The sequence below is a fragment of the Amphibalanus amphitrite genome, unplaced genomic scaffold (assembly GCF_019059575.1).
Source record: "Amphibalanus amphitrite isolate SeventyFive unplaced genomic scaffold, NRLGWU_Aamphi_draft 000967F_arrow, whole genome shotgun sequence".
Taxonomy (NCBI): domain Eukaryota; kingdom Metazoa; phylum Arthropoda; class Thecostraca; order Balanomorpha; family Balanidae; genus Amphibalanus; species Amphibalanus amphitrite.
Window position 1 is genome coordinate 198,469 of NW_024882461.1, and position 22,278 is coordinate 220,746.

A 22,278-nucleotide genomic window follows, 5' to 3' on the forward strand; every position below is an offset into this window, starting at 1 on the left:
GAACTCGACCCCTAAAACTCGGAAAAAGTACGATAAAGTCGATCACTGAGCCAACGCCATGGTGGGATTCGAACCGCTGACCTTTGCAGTTGAAGTGAGTCAGTGGGCTGTAACACCATTCATGCCGCTGAACTCGACCCCCTAAAACTCGAAAAAGTACGATAAAGTCGGCCACTAAGTCAACGCCATGGTGGGATTCGATCCCGTGACCTTCGCATTTGCAATGTGTCAGTGGGCTGTAGCACCATTCATGCTGCTGAACTCGACCCCTAAAACTCGGAAAAAGTACGATAAAGTCGATCACTGAGCCAACGCCATGGTGGGATTCGAACCGCTGACCTTTGCATTTGAAGTAGTCAGTGGGCTGTAGCACCATTCATGCTGCTGAACTCGACCCCCTAAAACTCGAAAAAGTACTATAAAGTCGATCACTGAGCCAACGCCATGGTGGGATTCGAACCCGTGACCTTCGCATTTGCAGTGAGTCAGTGAGCTGTTGTAGCTGCACCTGTGGCTGCACCCTCCGTGGCATTTTCCGACCGGCTGTGCTCCCCTAGATTTCGTACCTGAAGCCGCCCCTGCGTGCTGCGAGGTTAAAATCACTAGCCCTAGAGACCTTCTAGAGACTTTTCAGCGGTGACTTGAGTGGCAACCCTTCGTGTGACGTCTGCTCTACCAATGCCGTTGTAGGTTGGTAGGTTGTAGGTAAATAGGTAAGGTTAGGTCAGGTTTGACTGTTTTTTCTTTTATTTCCAGGACATATTACATATATAAAAATCAAAATGTCTGTACGTATGTATGTATGTAACGCGTCAGTCACGCTTGGCGAGCTATTGCTCCGGAACGGTGCGGGCTACGGGGGTGGAATTTTGGGCTCAAGTCGGACGCGTGCATCTGTTTGTCGTATTAAATTTTGGTGGGGGTGCGCTCGCCGGTTTGCACGTGGCGGGCGCATCTTTGCAGCATTTTGGGCCGCGGCCGGCGCCGAGCAGAGAGCACGTGCCCTAGGCTCAGATTGTTCGCTGCGAAAATGATATTTCTTCCCGTCATGAAATAAAATGCCTTTAAGAAACAGGTAGATCGGATCTTTGAGATAAGCCCAAATTACAGATCTGACGCGCATGTGACATTTCTCAACACTCACATGACTATTCTGATGAATTTTGTGTTTTGCAATGTTTTCACCCAACCAAAATTATTAAAAGTTCAAAGTGTATTTTGAGTGCTAACTCAAGCAGTATTTGGGTAACTTCACAATAAAATATCAATAAACTGTCCTAATCAAGTCACGTGATGCTACCAGATTCTGTGCTCAGACCATATCGTGTCTGTTGGGGGTCGGAATTAGAAAAAAACTCTTGATTGTCTTGGTAGCGCGGCAAATATGAATGTAAACAACGTTGGCGTATTTTAGTCGATAGATTAGACCAGGATAGTTATCCAAAGAGTAATAAGTGTTTTGTTTTCAAGTGTTGTAAGTAGTTCGTTTTTTGTTGCATATTTCGTAAATGTACCCGATTACGTGATTGTCATGCGTCGGGCGGTGTCCGCTAACGCAGCGGCCCAGCGCCGTCGTCGGGCCCGTATGGCCGAGGCGGAGCGACAAGCTGAGGCCGAACGGAACGCGGCCCAGCAGCGAGCGCGCCGGCAGAGGGAGGCGGTACGGGAGGCCGAGGCCGCTCGCCAGCGGGAGCGCGCGGACGACGACCGGGTGCGACAGCTCAACGCCGAGAGGCAGCGCGCGTTCCGAGCCGCACAGGAGGAGGAGGCCAGGCGGGCGGAGTTGGAGGCCAACGCTGAGCGCCTCCGCCAGCAGCGAGCGGCGCAAGATGAAGAGGCAAGGCGGGCGGAGTTGGAGGCCAACGCTGAGCGCCTCCGCCTGCAGCGAGCGGCGCAAGATGAAGAGGCCAGGCGGGCAGAGTTGGAGGCCAACGCTGAGCGCCTCCGCCTGCAGCGCGAGGCGCATGAGGAGGAAGCGACGCAGGCCGAGCGTGAGGCCACCGCGGCGCGCGTCCGTCAACATCGCGAGGAACAGGACGAGGACGCCAGGCACGCTCAGCGTGCTGAAGACGCCCGGCGCCATCAGCAGCAGCGCGCTGCCGCCCGTGCGAGGCCAGCCTCGCTTGCGGCCCGCCGGCCGGCGGACGTTTTGTCCGGCGAGCAGGTGGTGGAGGCCGATGATGTCGGTGCGATGGTGAAAGTGTGTGCGTCGTGCGGAGCCCTGCGGTGGGCGGGTGAGCGCGCCACGTTCTGCTGTGCAGGCGGCAAGGTCCGCCTTGACCCGCTCCCGGCCCCGCCGCCAGTCTTACGCCGCCTTTGGACTGATGACACCTTAGAGGCGCGCACCTTCCGGAAGTACGTCCGGCACCTCAACTCAGCGCTGGCCCTATCGTCTTTGTCCGTGCGTGAGGTGCCGCCGCCTGCAGGCACCGGCGGGTACGCACCGTGTGTGGTGGTGCAGGGGCGGCTGTACCACCGACTTGGGCCGCTGGAAGTCCCTGAAGACCGGCCACCCTCCTTCGCCCAGATATACATAAGCGACCCGCTGGCCGAAGATCCGGAGGCTGAAGCGGCCATTCGACTCGGTCATGTGCGCCTGCCGGCAGCGACCTCTGCCGCCGTGCAGCACCGGCTGCTGGACCTGCTGGGACAGCTTCAGGCCATGCTGCGCCAAGTCAACCCCTGGGTGCACGATTTCATCATGGCTGCCGAGGTCCTGGCACAGGAGGTGGAACACCGGCAGCTGATCATCAGCGTTGCAGCCCGACCCGCCGGCGAGCACGCGCGCCGCTACAACGCCGCCGAGGGACTGCGCGAGGTGGCGGTCCTCATGGGAGAGGAGCCCGGACAGCACGACCTGGTACTGCGCCGCCGAGCTGATGGCGGGACCGGCGTGCTGCAGACCATCGATGAGAGCCACCGAGCGTGTGACCCACTCCATTTCGTCCTCCTGTTTCCTCTGGGGACTACAGGGTGGCACCCGGCGATTGCTCAGGCGCCGCAGCCCGGCAGGGAGCGGCAGCGAATGGTGACAACGCTCCAGTTTTACGCGTACCGGCTCCAGATCAGGCCCCACCAGGACGACAGCCTCCACCGCGCCGGTCGCCTGTTTCAAGAGTTTGTCTGTATGGCCTACGCCAAGGTCGAGGCCATCCGGCTGAAGTACATCTCCACTCACCAGCGCGAGATCCGGGCGGACCTCTACCAGAGCGTCCGTGACGCCGTGGCGGCTGACGCGGAGCTCGGCCAGCAGGAGCAGCCCGAGGAGGGACGTGAGCAGGCTGGTGTACCGGTCGTCGGCAGACGAGTCGTTCTGCCGGCTACTTTCATCGGTGGACCCCGCCATATGAGGCAACGGTGAGCTACGCAAACAAACACCAATCTTAAATTACTAACAACTATTTTGTATTCGCTGAAGTCTTATTTGCACTATTACCACTCATATTAAATTTGCTTGAATGCATCATAATGCACTCAAGTCAGCATAGCAACGTTAAAAAACGAACAAACACCTGTGCTCACATTTAACGAATAAGTTAGTTTTCGCCAATTCATTTTTGTTTGGACTATAATCTGCCTACAGGTGCCAGGTGGTCATATTTTTGGTTCTACGACAAATGTCACTTTCAAACAACCGTCAACAGCTTTGTGTTTGGACTATTTTCTGCCCATAGTCATGCTTTTGGTTCTACGGTAAATGTTACCTTCAAACAACCATCTAATATTATCTACATTTTTCCTCAACTTTGCAGTTACATGGACGCCATGGCCATCGTGAGGGCCAAGGGGAAGCCGACCCTCTTCATTACCATCACGTGTAATCCGAAGTGGCCGGAGATCGCAAACGCCCTGTTGCCCGGACAGAAGCCCGAGGATCGACCCGACTTGGTGGCGCGAGTGTTCCACCTCAAGCTCCGCCGCATCATCGGGGACCTGACCAAGCAGGCCGTCTTCGGCAAGCCGAGCGCCTTCATGTGGGTCATCGAGTTTCAGAAGCGCGGTAAGTCACAACATGGCTTTGACAGAAATACCTGAACAGACATGAGCTCAGTCGCGGGGGGACGTGACACGCACCCCACCAATATGCACATTTATTCCGATTTAAAGCTCACGCCTTAACGGCCAAATAAATATGATCGAAGAAGTCAACGTGAGAAAGATTTCGTCGTGTAAAGTTCATAGTGCTTCGCGTTGTTTTACCTTTTGACGGCGAATATAAATTCACTTATTGTTAGACTATCCCGCAATACACGGCTGCATGGCGGGTTGCCTAGCTTCTGTCGTATTAACGCAAATCATCTGCGACAATCGGTTGAGCTATACCAGTCAGAAATGTTTCGCGTCGCTTTAGCTTCTGAGGGCGAATATAAATTCACTTATTTTTAGACTATCCCGCAATACACGGCTGCATGGCGGGTTGCCTAGCTTCTGTCGTATTAACGCAAATCATCTGCGACAACCAGTCGAGCTATTCCGGCCAGTACAGGCGCTGGCGTTTCCATATAATTCACTTATTGTTAGACTGTCCCGCAAGACACGGCTGCATGGCGGGTTGCCTATAGCTTCTGTCGTATTAACGCAAATCATCTGCGACAATCGGTTGAGCTATACCAGTCTGAAATGCTTCGCGTTGCTTTAGCTTCTGAGGGCGAATATAAATTTACTTATTGTTAGACTATCCAGCAATATACGGCTCCATGGCGGGTTGCCTAGCTTCTGTCGTATTAACGCAAATCATCTGCGACAACCAGTCGCATTCCGGCCAGTATAGGCGCTGGCGTTGCCATATAATTCACTTAAAAGTTAAATCTGAGGGCACCCATTTTGTAACATAAAGTCCGTGGCAGTGTATTAAAAACGACAAAATACCGCTGCGTGTCAGTTTGCGTACCCTCTACCATACTAACGTACCGAAGCTACGCATCTTTAAATATCAGTCAAGCGATTCCAGGTCACACTAGAACGCATCAAAATCGTGAGTCTGACATTTTCTTTTTGTTTGCAGGCCTGCCTCACTGTCATCTCCTGCTCATCCTGCAGCCGGAGGACCGGCCTCGGACCGGCGCCGATGCGGACACGATCGTCTCGGCGGAGCTGCCGGACCCCACCGAATCGCCGCAGTCGGCCCGTCTGCAGCAGATTGTCCTCACCAGCATGGTTCACAACGAGTGCGGCGCTGCTCGGCCGACCGCCACCTGCATGAAAGACGGTCAGTGCTCCAAACGGTTCCCGAAACCGCTCTCCCACGAGACCATCTGGCAGGAGGACCGCACGTACCCCCAGTACCGGAGGCGCGGCCCCGAGGACGGCGGCCAGCAGGCGGAGCACAATGGGAGGATGGTGACGAACCAGTGGGTCGTGCCCTACAATCCGCTCCTCAGCCTTCGCTACGAGTGTCACATCAACGTGGAGGTGTGCTCCTCTGTGGACGGAGTTAAGTACATTTTTATGTACATTTACAAGGGCTCCGACCGGCAGATGGTCCGCGCAGATCAGCTGATCGAGGCCGGTCAGGACGAGGTGGCAGCCTTCCGAGACCTCCGCTCCATTGGTGCGAGCGAAGCATGCTGGCGGCTGTTCAGCTTCGAGATGAGCGACCGGTCACCAGCGGTGCTGGCGCTACAGGTTCATCTCGAAGACCATCAGCTGATCTTCTTCCAGCCTGGGGAGGAGCGGCAGGCAGTGGCTGGGGAGCCGCGCCACACGCAGCTGACTGCCTGGATGACCTACAACCGGGCGTCGGCCGGCGAGGACCCCGAGTGCCTCCGGGTGCTCTACCCGGACTTCCCCCAGAAGTACCGCTGGGACGCCGGCCAGAAGCGGTGGCACCGGCGCCGCAACATGCAGGCGGCGCCCACCATCGGCCGGGTGGTGAGTCTCACACCCAGGCACGGGGATGTATTCTACCTCCGGGTATTGCTGCATCACGTCCCCGGCGCCACGACATTCGCCGATCTGCGCACGGTGGACGGCCAGGTGTGCGACACACACCAAGAGGCGTGTCGGCGGCGTGGCCTGCTCCAGGACGACCAGGAGTGGGCGGAGACGCTGGCTGAGGCCGTCCGCACCCAGCGCCCCGGCCAGCTCAGGCAGCTGTTTGTGGTGGTGCTGCTATTTTGCGCGCCGGCCGATCCCGCAGCCCTCCTCCACCGGTTCCAGGCAGCAATGGGAGAAGACTTCGCCCGCCGCCACCCAGAGCTGCCGCCGGAGACGGTGACGGGACTGGTGCTACTGCGCATCAGCGACTCCCTCCAGCGGGCCGGCAAGACGCTGGAGGACTTCGGCCTGCCGCCCGTGCCAGCTGAACACCAAGCAGCGGCCGCCGCCTTGGAGGGGGCCGAGGAGCTGCGGCGCCTGCCTCCCATTATACGGGAGGAGGTCGACTTCGACCGAGCCGACCTTCAGCACACCGTCGACCAGCGGCTGCCAGGCCTACTGCCGGATCAGCGCCAGGCGGTGGACACGGTGCTGGCCGCGGTCGACGGCCAGGAGCCGCTCGCCCTATTCTTGGACGCGCCAGGTGGCACTGGCAAGACATTTACTTTCAATCTGCTCATCTCTGCGGTGCGAGCCAAGGGCCTGGTGGCACTTGCCGTGGCGTTCAGCGGTATCGCCGCTACACTGCTGGACAGCGGGAGGACTTTTCACAGCCGTTTTAAAGCTCCTCTGCGACCGGACGACACCGCCATCTTTAACATCCCCGCCCAGAGCGAGCTCGCCCAGCTGATCCGGTTAGCGCGCCTCATCGTGATGGATGAGGCTCCGATGGCGCACCGGCACCACATCGAGGGCCTCGACCGGACGCTGCGCGACCTGACGGGGTCCGAGCAGCTGTTCGGCGGCAAGGTGGTGGTGCTGGGCGGCGACTTCCGGCAGGTTCTGCCTGTCGTCCGGCACGCCAACCAGGCAGGCATCGTGGACGCCAGTCTCCGTCGCTCGCCGCTGTGGCGCCACTTCAGAGTGCACCGGCTGAGGGAAAACATGCGCGCCAGGCTGGCGCAGGAGGAGAACCAACAGGCCGAGCTGGAGGAGTTCTCCACCTGGCTGCTGCAGCTCGGCAACGGCGAGCTGCCCACAGACGCCGAGGGACGGGTCACCCTGCCGCCGGCGCTGGTGCTGGAAGCCGAGTTGCCGGCCGTCATCGACTGGACCTTCGGCAACCTGACCGACGCCGACAGCATGGCGTCCCGCGCCGTGCTGGCGCCCACTAACAGCACCGTCGACTCGGTGAACAGTTATGTCACCGACATCTTCCCGGGCCAGGCCGTGGAGTGCCTCAGCGCAGACGACACCGTCGGGGAGGAGCAGGAGCCGGTACCCCAGGAGTACCTCAACGGGCTGTGTGTGCCGGGCCTCCCGCCTCATCACCTGCTTTTGAAGCCCGGCATGCCGGTCATCCTGCTCCGAAACATCGACCCGGCCAGGGGACTGTGTAACGGCACCCGGCTCCTGGTGGTGGCCGTCCACGGCGGCCGGCTCCTGGAGGCGACCGTGGCCTGCGGCAGCGCGGCCGGTCGCCGGGTTCTCATCCCCCGCCTGACGCTGCAGCCGCCGGACGACGCCTTCCCGTTCGAGTGGCGGCGGCGCCAGTTCCCGGTGCGGCCCGCCTTTGCGCTCACAATCAACAAAGCGCAAGGTCAGACGCTCCGGCGGGTGGCCGTCCTTCTGCGAGAGCCCGTGTTCGGCCACGGACAGCTCTATGTTGCCGCGTCCAGGGTCGGCCGCTGGCGGGACCTGCGCTTCGTCCTGCCGCCGGGCAGCGGTGGACGGACCGCCAACGTCGTCTACCGGGACGTGCTGTGAGCCGGCAGGACACCGCCCAGTTTCTCTACCCGCAGGCATCGGTTACGCTTTGAACCACCTGCGGGGTCTCTTTTCTGTTAAAAAGAGATCCATCTGCAATTCATTGTGGCCGCCTCCTCGTGGCGATTGTGGGTAACGCTAAGAGCCACACAAAGCACAGGTGAGAATTGATTTACGAATTGTTTTGTCATTACCCAATTTTCACTATTGTACCTAATTACTTCAGTCCAGCTGGATTTGCTAATTGCGATTCACTCACAACTTAGTACCTGTGCCTGAAACGTGACTATGCCTGAAACGTTATTATAAACATAACCTATGTGTAGTAAATTATTTGAACCACATATCCAAGTAGGTAGCTTATCAGTCTGAATTGGTTTGGTCAATGACCCATTTATTTGAATTTTATCCATTTGGACCGCATCATTCACCTTTTCGCGTACATCAAGGCTTCTACAAGTCACTATTACACAAAACCATTACTACTCGAACTGGCCAATTATGCGCAAGCCATATCCTCGCGACGCGAAGCAAGCGGCTTGCCGCTTGCTTCGCGTCGCGTCATTATATTGATACTTATATCAATATAATGATACTTATATTGATATAAGTATCATTTTTGGAATGTATCTCCTGATACCTGATCTCAGAATAAAAGTAAAATAACTAACCGTATTTATGACGAGTAAAAGCTGTATAAATGCCCACTAAATGCCCAGGCACTAACAGTCAGTAGTCACGCAGTCACTGATAATTTCATACAAATCAAAATCACAATAATCTGAACCTCCCGCAAGCAAGTCCACGATCCACATTCAACCTGCATGATTGTGTTTATATTTTCCAAAAAGCTGCCTACATACAAATTTTACCAATCGAAACTGAGGACCGCCAACAACGGACTTCTATTAAGACACCTGATTGGTGTAGTTTGTTCTTGAGCGAATACAAGAACATGTATTTTGAAGCAAGTGCGTCAAAATATGTCTCAAAGCATATGTAACGGAAGTTGGCACAGATTCAGCACAGATTCAGCACAGCACAGATTCGGTAGGGGGAAAAAAGGCCCCGGTAGAGGGAAACCTTTATGACCCGTTTTCCCCTAGAAATGACGTCACAAAGAGGTAAAAATGGGTATCAATCGAAAGCTCTCGTTTACCCAGACACAGTCCCGCAGGAAAATTCCGCTTTTTTCCCATAGGAAAGTTTTTACGGGAAAATCAAAATTTTGGGTCAATGGGGGGTCCCCCCCCGATTTCGTTCAAAATCGGCACACAGGTGCCCCACCACCAGCCGAGAAACTTTCCCCAAAACGGTCCCCGTTGCATTGACGTTTAAGGCCCTTAAAGCCCCGTAAACTCGTAAAAAATCCGTAAATTCGCCCTTGTACGGCCAAAAACGGGGCGCTATGGTGAAAATGGGTATCAATCGAAAGCTCTCGTTTACCCAGACACAGTCCTGCAGGAAAATTCCACTTTTTCCCCATAGGAAAGTTTTTACGGGAAAATCAAAATTTTGGGTCAATGGGGGGTCCCCCCCGATTTCGTTCAAAATCGGCACACAGGTGCCCCACCACCAGCCGAGAAACTTTCCCCAAAACGGTCCCCGTTGCATTGACGTTTAAGGCCCGTAAAGCCCCCTAGACTCGTAAAATATCCGTAAAATCGCCTTTGTACGGACAAAAAAGTGGTGCTATGGTAAAAATGGGTATCAATCGAAAGCTCTCGTTTACCCAGACACAGTCCTGCAGGAAAATTCCACTTTTTTCCCATAGGAAAGTTTTTACGGGAAAATCAAAATTTTGGGTCAATGGGGGGTCCCCCCCGATTTCGTTCAAAATCGGCACACAGGTGCCCCACCACCAGCCGAGAAACTTTCCCCAAAACGGTCCCCGTTGCATTGACGTTTAAGGCCCTTAAAGCCCCGTAAACTCGTAAAAAATCCGTAAATTCGCCCTTGTACGGCCAAAAACGGGGCGCTATGGTGAAAATGGGTATCAATCGAAAGCTCTCGTTTACCCAGACACAGTCCTGCAGGAAAATTCCACTTTTTCCCCATAGGAAAGTTTTTACGGGAAAATCAAAATTTTGGGTCAATGGGGGGTCCCCCCCCCGATTTCGTTCAAAATCGGCACACAGGTGCCCCACCACCAGCCGAGAAACTTTCCCCAAAACGGTCCCCGTTGCATTGACGTTTAAGGCCCGTAAAGCCCCCTAGACTCGTAAAATATCCGTAAAATCGCCTTTGTACGGACAAAAAAGTGGTGCTATGGTAAAAATGGGTATCAATCGAAAGCTCTCGTTTACCCAGACACAGTCCTGCAGGAAAATTCCACTTTTTTCCCATAGGAAAGTTTTTACAGGAAAATCAAAATTTTGGGTCAATGGGGGGTCCCCCCGATTTCGTTCAAAATCGGCACACAGGTGCCCCACCACCAGCCGAGAAACTTTCCCCAAAACGGTCCCCGTTGCATTGACGTTTAAGGCCCTTAAAGCCCCGTAAACTCGTAAAAAATCCGTAAATTCGCCCTTGTACGGCCAAAAACGGGGCGCTATGGTTAAAATGGGTATCAATCGAAAGCTCTCGTTTACCCAGACACAGTCCTGCAGGAAAATTCCACTTTTTCCCCATAGGAAAGTTTTTACGGGAAAATCAAAATTTTGGGTCAATGGGGGGTCCCCCCCCCGATTTCGTTCAAAATCGGCACACAGGTGCCCCACCACCAGCCGAGAAACTTTCCCCAAAACGGTCCCCGTTGCATTGACGTTTAAGGCCCGTAAAGCCCCCTAGACTCGTAAAATATCCGTAAAATCGCCTTTGTACGGACAAAAAAGTGGTGCTATGGTAAAAATGGGTATCAATCGAAAGCTCTCGTTTACCCAGACACAGTCCTGCAGGAAAATTCCACTTTTTTCCCATAGGAAAGTTTTTACGGGAAAATCAAAATTTTGGGTCAATGGGGGGTCCCCCCCGATTTCGTTCAAAATCGGCACACAGGTGCCCCACCACCAGCCGAGAAACTTTCCCTAAAACGGTCCCCGTTGCATTGACGTTTAAGGCCCTTAAAGCCCCGTAAACTCGTAAAAAATCCGTAAATTCGCCCTTGTACGGCCAAAAACGGGGCGCTATGGTGAAAATGGGTATCAATCGAAAGCTCTCGTTTACCCAGACACAGTCCTGCAGGAAAATTCCACTTTTTCCCCATAGGAAAGTTTTTAAGGGAAAATCAAAATTTTGGGTCAATGGGGGGTCCCCCCCGATTTCGTTCAAAATCGGCACACAGGTGTCCCACCACCAGCCGAGAAACTTTCCCCAAAACGGTCCCCGTTGCATTGACGTTTAAGGCCCGTAAAGCCCCCTAGACTCGTAAAATATCCGTAAAATCGCCTTTGTACGGACAAAAAAGTGGTGCTATGGTAAAAATGGGTATCAATCGAAAGCTCTCGTTTACCCAGACACAGTCCTGCAGGAAAATTCCACTTTTTTCCCATAGGAAAGTTTTTACGGGAAAATCAAAATTTTGGGTCAATGGGGGGTCCCCCCCGATTTCGTTCAAAATCGGCACACAGGTGCCCCACCACCAGCCGAGAAACTTTCCCCAAAACGGTCCCCGTTGCATTGACGTTTAAGGCCCTTAAAGCCCCGTAAACTCGTAAAAAATCCGTAAATTCGCCCTTGTACGGCCAAAAACGGGGCGCTATGGTTAAAATGGGTATCAATCGAAAGCTCTCGTTTACCCAGACACAGTCCTGCAGGAAAATTCCACTTTTTCCCCATAGGAAAGTTTTTACGGGAAAATCAAAATTTTGGGTCAATGGGGGGTCCCCCCCGATTTCGTTCAAAATCGGCACACAGGTGCCCCACCACCAGCCGAGAAACTTTCCCCAAAACGGTCCCCGTTGCATTGACGTTTAAGGCCCTTAAAGCCCCGTAAACTCGTAAAAAATCCGTAAATTCGCCCTTGTACGGCCAAAAACGGGGCGCTATGGTTAAAATGGGTATCAATCGAAAGCTCTCGTTTACCCAGACACAGTCCTGCAGGAAAATTCCACTTTTTCCCCATAGGAAAGTTTTTACGGGAAAATCAAAATTTTGGGTCAATGGGGGGTCCCCCCCGATTTCGTTCAAAATCGGCACACAGGTGCCCCACCACCAGCCGAGAAACTTTCCCCAAAACGGTCCCCGTTGCATTGACGTTTAAGGCCCGTAAAGCCCCCTAGACTCGTAAAATATCCGTAAAATCGCCTTTGTACGGACAAAAAAGTGGTGCTATGGTAAAAATGGGTATCAATCGAAAGCTCTCGTTTACCCAGACACAGTCCTGCAGGAAAATTCCACTTTTTCCCATAGGAAAGTTTTTACGGGAAAATCAAAATTTTGGGTCAATGGGGGGTCCCCCCCGATTTCGTTCAAAATCGGCACACAGGTGCCCCACCACCAGCCGAGAAACTTTCCCCAAAACGGTCCCCGTTGCATTGACGTTTAAGGCCCTTAAAGCCCCGTAAACTCGTAAAAAATCCGTAAATTCGCCCTTGTACGGCCAAAAACGGGGCGCTATGGTGAAAATGGGTATCAATCGAAAGCTCTCGTTTACCCAGACACAGTCCTGCAGGAAAATTCCACTTTTTCCCCATAGGAAAGTTTTTACGGGAAAATCAAAATTTTGGGTCAATGGGGGTCCCCCCCGATTTCGTTCAAAATCGGCACACAGGTGCCCCACTACCAGCCGAGAAACTTTCCCCAAAACGGTCCCCGTTGCATTGACGTTTAAGGCCCGTAAAGCCCCCTAGACTCGTAAAATATCCGTAAAATCGCCTTTGTACGGACAAAAAAGTGGTGCTATGGTAAAAATGGGTATCAATCGAAAGCTCTCGTTTACCCAGACACAGTCCCTTAGGAAAATTCCACTTTTTTCCCATAGGAAAGTTTTTACGGGAAAATCAAAATTTTGGGTCAATGGGGGTCCCCCCGATTTCGTTCAAAATCGGCACACAGGTGCCCCACCACCAGCCGAGAAACTTTCCCCAAAACGGTCCCCGTTGCATTGACGTTTAAGGCCCTTAAAGCCCCGTAAACTCGTAAAAAATCCGTAAATTCGCCCTTGTACGGCCAAAAACGGGGCGCTAGGGTAAAAATGGGTATCAATCGAAAGCTCTTGTTTACCCAGACACAGTCTTGCAGGAAAATTCCACTTTTTCCCCATAGGAAAGTTTTTACGGGAAAATCAAAATTTCGGGTCAATGGGGGGTCCCCCCCGATTTCGTTCAAAATCGGCACACAGGTGCCCCACCACCAGCCGAGAAATTTTCCCCAAAACGGTCCCCGTTGCATTGACGTTTAAGGCCCTTAAAGCCCCGTAAACTCGTAAAAAATCCGTAAATTCGCCCTTGTACGGCCAAAAACGGGGCGCTAGGGTAAAAATGGGTATCAATCGAAAGCTCTCGTTTACCCAGACACAGTCCTGCAGGAAAATTCCACTTTTTCCCCATAGGAAAGTTTTTAAGGGAAAATCAAAATTTCGGGTCAATGGGGGGTCCCCCCCGATTTCGTTTTAAATCGGCACACAGGTGCCCCACCACCAGCCGAGAAACTTTCCCCAAAACGGTCCCCGTTGCATTGACGTTTAAGGCCCGTAAAGCCCCCTAGACTCGTAAAATATCCGTAAAATCGCCTTTGTACGGACAAAAAAGTGGTGCTATGGTAAAAATGGGTATCAATCGAAAGCTCTCGTTTACCCAGACACAGTCCTGCAGGAAAATTTCACTTTTTCCCCATAGGAAAGTTTTTACGGGAAAATAAAAACTTTCCTATGGGGAAAAAGTGGAATTTTCCTGCAGGACTGTGTCTGGGTAAACGAGAGCTTTCGATTGATACCCATTTTTACCCTAGCGCCCCGTTTTTGGCCGTACAAGGGCGAATTTACGGATTTTTTACGAGTTTACGGGGCTTTAAGGGCCTTAAACGTCAATGCAACGGGGACCGTTTTGGGGAAAGTTTCTCGGCTGGTGGTGGGGCACCTGTGTGCCGATTTTGAACGAAATCGGGGGGACCCCCCATTGACCCAAAATTTTGATTTTCCCGTAAAAACTTTCCTATGGGAAAAAAGTGGAATTTTCCTGCAGGACTGTGTCTGGGTAAACGAGAGCTTTCGATTGATACCCATTTTTACCATAGCACCACTTTTTTGTCCGTACAAAGGCGATTTTACGGATATTTTACGAGTCTAGGGGGGCTTTACGGGCCTTAAACGTCAATGCAACGGGGACCGTTTTGGGGAAAGTTTCTCGGCTGGTGGTGGGGCACCTGTGTGCTGATTTTGAACGAAATCGGGGGGACCCCCCATTGACCCGAAATTTTGATTTTCCCGTAAAAACTTTCCTATGGGGAAAAAGTGGAATTTTCCTGCAGGACTGTGTCTGGGTAAACGAGAGCTTTCGATTGATACCCATTTTTACCCTAGCGCCCCGTTTTTGGCCGTACAAGGGCGAATTTACGGATTTTTTACGAGTTTACGGGGCTTTAAGGGCCTTAAACGTCAATGCAACGGGGACCGTTTTGGGGAAAGTTTCTCGGCTGGTGGTGGGGCACCTGTGTGCCGATTTTGAACGAAATCGGGGGGACCCCCCATTGACCCAAAATTTTGATTTTCCCGTAAAAACTTTCCTATGGGAAAAAAGTGGAATTTTCCTGCAGGACTGTGTCTGGGTAAACGAGAGCTTTCGATTGATACCCATTTTTACCATAGCACCACTTTTTTGTCCGTACAAAGGCGATTTTACGGATATTTTACGAGTCTAGGGGGCTTTACGGGCCTTAAACGTCAATGCAACGGGGACTGTTTTGGGGAAAGTTTCTCGGCTGGTGGTGGGGCACCTGTGTGCCGATTTTGAACGAAATCGGGGGGGACCCCCCATTGACCCGAAATTTTGATTTTCCCGTAAAAAACTTTCCTATGGGGAAAAAGTGGAATTTTCCTGCAGGACTGTGTCTGGGTAAACGAGAGCTTTCGATTGATACCCATTTTTACCCTAGCGCCCCGTTTTTGGCCGTACAAGGGCGAATTTACGGATTTTTTACGAGTTTACGGGGCTTTAAGGGCCTTAAACGTCAATGCAACGGGGACCGTTTTGGGGAAAGTTTCTCGGCTGGTGGTGGGGCACCTGTGTGCCGATTTTGAACGAAATCAGGGGGACCCCCCATTGACCCAAAATTTTGATTTTCCCGTAAAAACTTTCCTATGGGGAAAAAGTGGAATTTTCCTGCAGGACTGTGTCTGGGTAAACGAGAGCTTTCGATTGATACCCATTTTTACCATAGCACCACTTTTTTGTCCGTACAAAGGCGATTTTACGGATATTTTACGAGTCTAGGGGGCTTTACGGGCCTTAAACGTCAATGCAACGGGGACCGTTTTGGGGAAAGTTTCTCGGCTGGTGGTGGGGCACCTGTGTGCCGATTTTGAACGAAATCGGGGGGGACCCCCCATTGACCCGAAATTTTGATTTTCCCGTAAAAACTTTCCTATGGGGAAAAAGTGGAATTTTCCTGCAGGACTGTGTCTGGGTAAACGAGAGCTTTCGATTGATACCCATTTTTACCCTAGCGCCCCGTTTTTGGCCGTACAAGGGCGAATTTACGGATTTTTTACGAGTTTACGGGGCTTTAAGGGCCTTAAACGTCAATGCAACGGGGACCGTTTTGGGGAAAGTTTCTCGGCTGGTGGTGGGGCACCTGTGTGCCGATTTTGAACGAAATCGGGGGGGACCCCCCATTGACCCGAAATTTTGATTTTCCCGTAAAAACTTTCCTATGGGGAAAAAGTGGAATTTTCCTGCAGGACTGTGTCTGGGTAAACGAGAGCTTTCGATTGATACCCATTTTTACTTTAGCGCCCCGTTTTTGGCCGTACAAGGGCGAATTTACGGATTTTTTACGAGTTTACGGGGCTTTAAGGGCCTTAAACGTCAATGCAACGGGGACCGTTTTGGGGAAAGTTTCTCGGCTGGTGGTGGGGCACCTGTGTGCCGATTTTGAACGAAATCGGGGGAGACCCCCCATTGACCCGAAATTTTGATTTTCCCGTAAAAACTTTCCTATGGGGAAAAAGTGGAATTTTCCTGCAGGACTGTGTCTGGGTAAACGAGAGCTTTCGATTGATACCCATTTTTACCCTAGCGCCCCGTTTTTGGCCGTACAAGGGCGAATTTACGGATTTTTTACGAGTTTACGGGGCTTTAAGGGCCTTAAACGTCAATGCAACGGGGACCGTTTTGGGGAAAGTTTCTCGGCTGGTGGTGGGGCACCTGTGTGCCGATTTTGAACGAAATCGGGGGGGACCCCCCATTGACCCGAAATTTTGATTTTCCCGTAAAAACTTTCCTATGGGGAAAAAGTGGAATTTTCCTGCAGGACTGTGTCTGGGTAAACGAGAGCTTTCGATTGATACCCATTTTTACTTTAGCGCCCCGTTTTTGGCCGTACAAGGGCGAATTTACGGATTTTTTACGAGTTTACGGGGCTTTAAGGGCCTTAAACGTCAATGCAACGGGGACCGTTTTGGGGAAAGTTTCTCGGCTGGTGGTGGGGCACCTGTGTGCCGATTTTGAACGAAATCGGGGGGGACCCCCCATTGACCCAAAATTTTGATTTTCCCGTAAAAACTTTCCTATGGGGAAAAAGTGGAATTTTCCTGCAGGACTGTGTCTGGGTAAACGAGAGCTTTCGATTGATACCCATTTTTACCTCTTTGTGACGTCATTTCTAGGGGAAAACGGGTCATAAAGGTTTCCCTCTACCGGGGCCTTTTTTCCCCCTACCGAATCTGTGCTGTGCTGAATCTGTGCTGAATCTGTGCCAACTTCCGTTACATTCAAAGCATGTCCTTCCGCTGGGTGTAATAAGCATATGCCTTTTTCGCCGGGGGTTATGTGGTAAGCAGTCAGTCAATGACTAAATATTATTCCTTAGTAATTTATACACACATTTAGTAATTTACCCATTAAATACACGAAACTTGTGAGCTTCTGGCTCAGGCCAATACTGTCTAAGGTTCGCACAAGGACAAGGCTACAGACTTGGACGTCCATGCAAATTCACAACAGCAGTCAGTAGATCAAGATAGGCTCGATAGGTTATGGACGTAATGAAGACCCTATGTCAGAAGGCATTCATTGCTGATTCCATTTAGGAGGTAAATTGAAGTTTACAGAGCAGTAAATTCCAACAGTGGTGTGATGCAAGCACCAGTTTCCTTCCAGGCTGCGAACAGACCAGCTCAAAGCATCGGCATAGGAACAGGCAACAGCCAACGGTCAACAAGACACACCAGCTAGGCTGACAAATTTGTGCCAGCCCGCACCCAAACAAGACCTACTGTGTTGAACAGTGAATACTGCACAAGTGCAGCATTTGTCGGAAAAGGGCGCACTGGAGACACAAAAGGGTTGGCCAGGGATAACATTGTCCTTTATATTACAATTTTGTCACACAAGTGCATCTTTATAGATTATGTAACAAAAGCTCTACCACCAAGGGCTGGGTTACAGGTGCTGTGCCTCTGCACTGGCAGGATCTTGTTGAGATTGCCATGCTTTGCAGTCTGATGAAGAGGGTGATATCAACTAGATGTCATCAGTAAGGGTTCACTGTGCAGTGTGCAGGCCTTAACATGGTGCTGTGCTGAACTGAAGTAGTGCAAGGTCCTGGATAAGATGATTAAAGAGTGTCATTCTGAATTATTTGATTCTATTCCAGATGAAAACTGGCATTTCAAAATAATTTGGTTGCTTTCAACAGATGTGAGATGAGTCCAGTCCTGAGTCCTTTGTACCTATATGATGAAAAAATAAGTGTGGTATACTTATTTTCAGTCTCATTCAGCAACATAGCACCCTTAGTGAGCAAAGCGTCATAGCATAGTTGTTTGTGAAAAAAAAAACACGGAACAAATAGTGCATGGACGCGTTTCGATTATTAAATCTTCATCAGCATGACATAATCACAGAGAAAACAAGATATAGCTATATCTTGTTTTCTCTGTGATTATGTCATGCTGATGAAGATTTAATAATCGAAACGCGTCCATGCACTATTTGTTCCGTGTTTTTCTACTTGTCTATATCAATATACATAGTTGTTTGTCTCTTCGATGAGTGCTTTTCCCTTTGGCTGGGTACTAACAGCATGTGCACTGCCTGTTGCGGGGCCTTGGACAGCAGACAGGTGTTCTGCTGAGCGCTGACTGAGCCGCTGGGACCGGCGCACGGAGATGACCCTGTTCGGAGGTCAGCAGCAAGGAACCGTATCAGCGCCGCGACTGCAGCCGCCCGCCCCGGCCAGGAAGGGCGGCGCCAGTCGCGCGGACGGGCCGCCGTCCGCCGCCCCGTCCTGGGTAAGGAGAGCGCGGCGTACGCGCTTTCGGGCGATACCGACAAGACATCGTGATTGATTAAGTTGAAGCCGTGGCATACTCCTTGGTTAGATGCAGGCTGGTCGTTTAAAGTCATTCATTTGTGAGGCGTGACTTGTAAGCAACGATAGACGTGGCTGTTAGGCTGTCAAGCAAATTCGGATCTATGCCGCCCAAAATTAGAGTTACAAATTCGTTCTAAAATTCTAGAAATCTGGACAAGATGTGGTGTTAGATTTAGGATAGGTATGACATTCCTACTTGGATAGAGGATGCGACCTGTATCGCTCGCCGAATTCATACAGCGATCCTCCCCCCCCCCCTCCAGCTGGACTATTGATGCGACATTATATCAGGGGTCTTTTATCCGTTGACGGAAACATCTATAATGCAATAATTTGTCCGGGAACACTAATGCGCGATACAAGAAAGGCTCGTTGTTTTGGTTTCATTACCGAATGTAGATTTTGTCTGCCAGCATTTTACGCTAGTTATCTGTTGCCAGTTATCGCAGTGCACGTGCTGGTACTTTGCAGCGTAAACTGTCACTGGCGCGTGTTTCAAGATAAGAATGATAGCGGGGGGCGTGAATATGGGTCGCAGTCGACTCCGGGGCCTAGTTTTGCGCGTGGCGGCCGTGCTCTGTGTCCGTGTTCGGTGCCCCGGGTCAGTCCACGGCGGGGGGGGGGGGGGCGTAGTTGCGGCTGTTTTGGACCTTGAATGGGTATCAGCTACCGTATAGGTGAATGTTGTATCGGGTTTGTACAGGTCGATGATAGCAGGATAATTGTTATTTTTACATGATCTAGGCTTAGTATTACCGCTTTAGCCGTTCCCGGTGCTCTATTTTGTTATAGGCCGTTGTTTGGCCTAACTTTGTACCAGTTTTTGACTTTTCTTCGTATTACTTCCAAATTATTTTGTTAAATGTTCAGGAAATTGTGCAGTAAGGCAGTGACATCCCTGCTGGTCACCTATAGTCACTCTTAATTTTTTTTGGATAATGACATATGATTTATTTTTTTGAAATTAGAGTGGCACAATGTTACCCGCACAAAAATAACTTTGTACCATATGAATAAATGCATCAATAAAACAATGGAAAAGCCAAAAGTATCAATGTTAGCGGTCGTTATGGATACATTGGTCCACTTAGGGGCTTTTAAAAAAGGAACAGCAAACTTGTACATTGTACAAACATAGTCACGGGATGATGCACACCATCATGACTGTAGATCGCTTACGTATCCCGCTGGGACATTTACGCACAACCAACGACACGACGAACCACACACAATAAAAGGCACGGAACACAACGAACGACACGACGACCCTCTTCATCATATGGTGTCGGAACTTTAAATCACCCCTGGATTTACCCTTCCTGCGGGTGGCCCAAAGTTATTGAATTAACGGCAAAAAATATGTATAAACATTGACCACCCCCAAATTTTAAAAAAATGTTTGAGGAAAATAAATTACCAATAGTCGAATGCAAAGTTCACATGATGTCCTATTCAGGCAAATTGCAAAAATCGATTCGGCTGGTAGCATCTGAGCCCCATACAGGGACCTACCTAAACCTTAATATTGGGTGAAAAAAAGGAGCTTCACCAAAAAAAAATCTAGAAAATCCAAAATCGACATGATGACGTATTTTTTTGTGTCCCTGGGTTTATCATTGACTACTTCATTGGTTCCGGCCCAAAAATGCCATTTCTCGCGCATGGGTATTAAGCTGATTAAAATTTAGCCATTTTTTTCCTCGTGGAACAAAGTTACCCACACGGCCCAAAGTTAGACCAAACAACGTTTGTTCAACATTGTGCGACCACAATTTTTAGGTAGGCTATTTTGCTGAGACTAAGTTAGTTTTAGCTGCCCGAGGCTTCCACTTGCTAACACGCGAACCTAGGCATTTTACTGATTCCCTGGTTTCAGCCTTAGTATCTTTGTGTGCACATCACTCAGTTGGCAAACCGCTGCTTTAAACTGAGCATTATGGCTCCCCGTGGCTTCATTGTCTCAGTCCGCGCTGCCTGTCTGGGGCAGGGCGTTACTAACAAGCCTGATTCGTGACACAGTCATTCGCTGTATGACTGTCCCCTACCCCTAGTGATTGTCCTGAGCGATTACCCTTTTGTCTTCCCTTGTGACTCTCCCCCGTCTTATTGCCGCCTCTGGGAACCCCGCCAGAACCTCTGACTCCCCCTCTCCCCCGGCAGGCCCGCTCGGGTGGCAGCACCCTCGCGCCGTTCAAAGTGACGCCCATGATCCAGCTGGGAGGCCGCGACGGCGGCGGCGACCGTCCCTACATGGGCGGCTGCTGTCCCAGATGCACGCCACACTCAAAGGTACGGGTCACGCTGTCCTATCATCACTGCGTAGTGCGTATGTCGCGCATTGTCTAATGTATGTATGTGCAGAAATGATAAATATTAAATATTGTGCATTTTTTCATCCTAGTCAAGAATGCGACATATGAACCGTTCCGTCAAATGTCGGCTGTGAATGAGAATATGGCGTGCTAATATAGTGTTATTGACAAGGATAGGAAATGAAAACGTCACCATAATTATTTGCTCGGCTGCGGCCTATCGTCTGATCTGTGATGACGGCTGTTGGCGTTGTCGGGCGTCGGGACAATTTTAACGTCATGACCTGGTGACCCCGTGCCTTGACCGACGCCGGTGATGAAAGGGACATTTGTTTCTAGGAATTCTCGTCACATTAACCATGAACTGTCGATGTCGGCTGGTATGATTGGTGTCTGCTAGTATCGGTTGATCTCTGCCGTCCGCTGGTATGTAATGTGTCGGTTGATGTCATTGTCGGTTGGTGCCGAGTGCCGACTTATGTCGGTTGATGTCGGTTGATGTTTGATATTGTCGGCAGGTGTCTGTTAGTGTCGGTTGGTGTCGACTGGTGTCGTTTAGTGTTGCGTGGGGTCTGTTGGTCTCTCTGCCTGCCTGTGCCGGGTACCGCCGACTTCCTCTGACTGCGTGACAGCCTAGAAACGTTAATAAAACACGATAGGACAACACGCGACCTTCACCTCCCTAGTCAAGGCTGTGGGACCGTAATGACTTCCCTGGCAGCCGGTGTTGTCTCGTGATCCCGCGGTGCCAGTGACAGAGTCGGTGCCGTGAGTGTCGGGCTCGGAATGTTGTGGGTGGGTGTTGTCAAGGCCCTACTTGTGACAACCGGACCGAATAGATACCTACGTTTTCTTTGGGGTTATTTGCTTTAGTACCGTGATCTAGTCACATTTTACGACATTGAAATCGCCTTGGAAAATACTTCTTCATTTATAAGTTTCATCTTTCTGGATTTAACAATTTAGCCCTGTCTCCGTCTCTCCTTCATTCCTACGAGCGAGTCTCAGTGAAGCCGCGCGACGACCTCTCGTCGGCTGCCGGTGGGGGCCGAGTGACGTCAGACTCGGGACGGGGGCGGGGTCTGGCCAACCGCCAATCGCGCCACCCCGGGGCAGGTGAAGGGCGCCCCTCCCCTTCTATCCCCTCCCCTTCCCTTACGAGACCTCAGAAGGGTCGAGTTGGTGCCGGCGGACGGTCGGATATACACAGGGTAGTTATGGGGACTCCGCGCTGCCTAAGACACAAGGTGTGTGGGGATGTGATTGTGATGTAGTGGACTGTGCTAAGTGATATGAGGGATTGTGACCGAAAATGTGACGAATTGAGCCTACGGTGACCGATGATGTAACGGGTTGTGACCAGTGATCTGACGTGCTGTGGATTGTCATGTGAACGTTGCTGTGATGGGTTGTTAGTTGTTACCGATGGTGTGACGGGTTGTGACCAGTGATATGACGTGCTGTGGCTTACCAGTTATGTGACGGGTTGTGACCGCTGACGTGACTGACTGTGATCTACGATGACCGGTGATGTGAGTGACAGATTTGGACGTTATGATCCCAGGCAGATGTGTTGAGTGGTAACTGGTCACTGGCGACTGACGATTAGATTATAAGGCTGAAGTGGTGCGATGGGTTTATCAGCTTTCACGGTGTCGGGTGCAGTGATGCGATAATGGCTGGTCTCAGG

At 51.3% G+C, this 22,278-nt stretch overlaps 3 protein-coding genes across 12 annotated transcripts in view; 2 read left to right on the forward strand and 1 right to left on the reverse strand.

Annotated features, from left to right (window-relative positions):
* The window catches only part of LOC122368679 (transcription initiation factor IIA subunit 2-like), a 67,392-nt gene extending 58,774 nt beyond the window's left edge, over nt 1–8,618 (reverse strand). For both annotated transcript variants that reach the window (XM_043342867.1, XM_043342873.1), the window contains exon 1: nt 8,475–8,618. The gene's annotated coding sequence lies outside the window, so the exon portion shown is untranslated. The remainder of the gene's footprint in view (nt 1–8,474) is intronic.
* The window catches only part of LOC122368678 (glycerol-3-phosphate acyltransferase 1, mitochondrial-like), a 92,709-nt gene that overhangs the window by 52,438 nt on the left and 17,993 nt on the right, over nt 1–22,278 (forward strand). The window contains exons 1-4 of one of the 9 annotated variants that reach the window (XM_043342851.1): nt 16,721–16,733; nt 17,557–17,600; nt 18,018–18,193; nt 20,437–20,565. In XM_043342851.1, the coding sequence (XP_043198786.1) occupies nt 18,071–18,193; nt 20,437–20,565 (252 nt within the window). In that variant the 5' untranslated portion in view covers nt 16,721–16,733; nt 17,557–17,600; nt 18,018–18,070. Of the gene's footprint in view, nt 1–16,688; nt 16,734–16,902; nt 16,994–17,556; nt 17,601–18,005; nt 18,194–20,436; nt 20,566–21,760; nt 21,836–22,278 lie in introns of those variants that run through there. The other 8 variants (XM_043342857.1, XM_043342852.1, XM_043342854.1 and 5 more) reach the window with 8 other exon arrangements.
* Nucleotides 1,586–7,803, forward strand: LOC122368686. The gene is made up of 3 exons (XM_043342877.1): nt 1,586–3,357; nt 3,753–4,000; nt 5,006–7,803. Exons 1-3 carry the CDS (start codon nt 1,586–1,588, stop codon nt 7,801–7,803), a joined length of 4,818 nt encoding a protein of 1,605 aa, XP_043198812.1.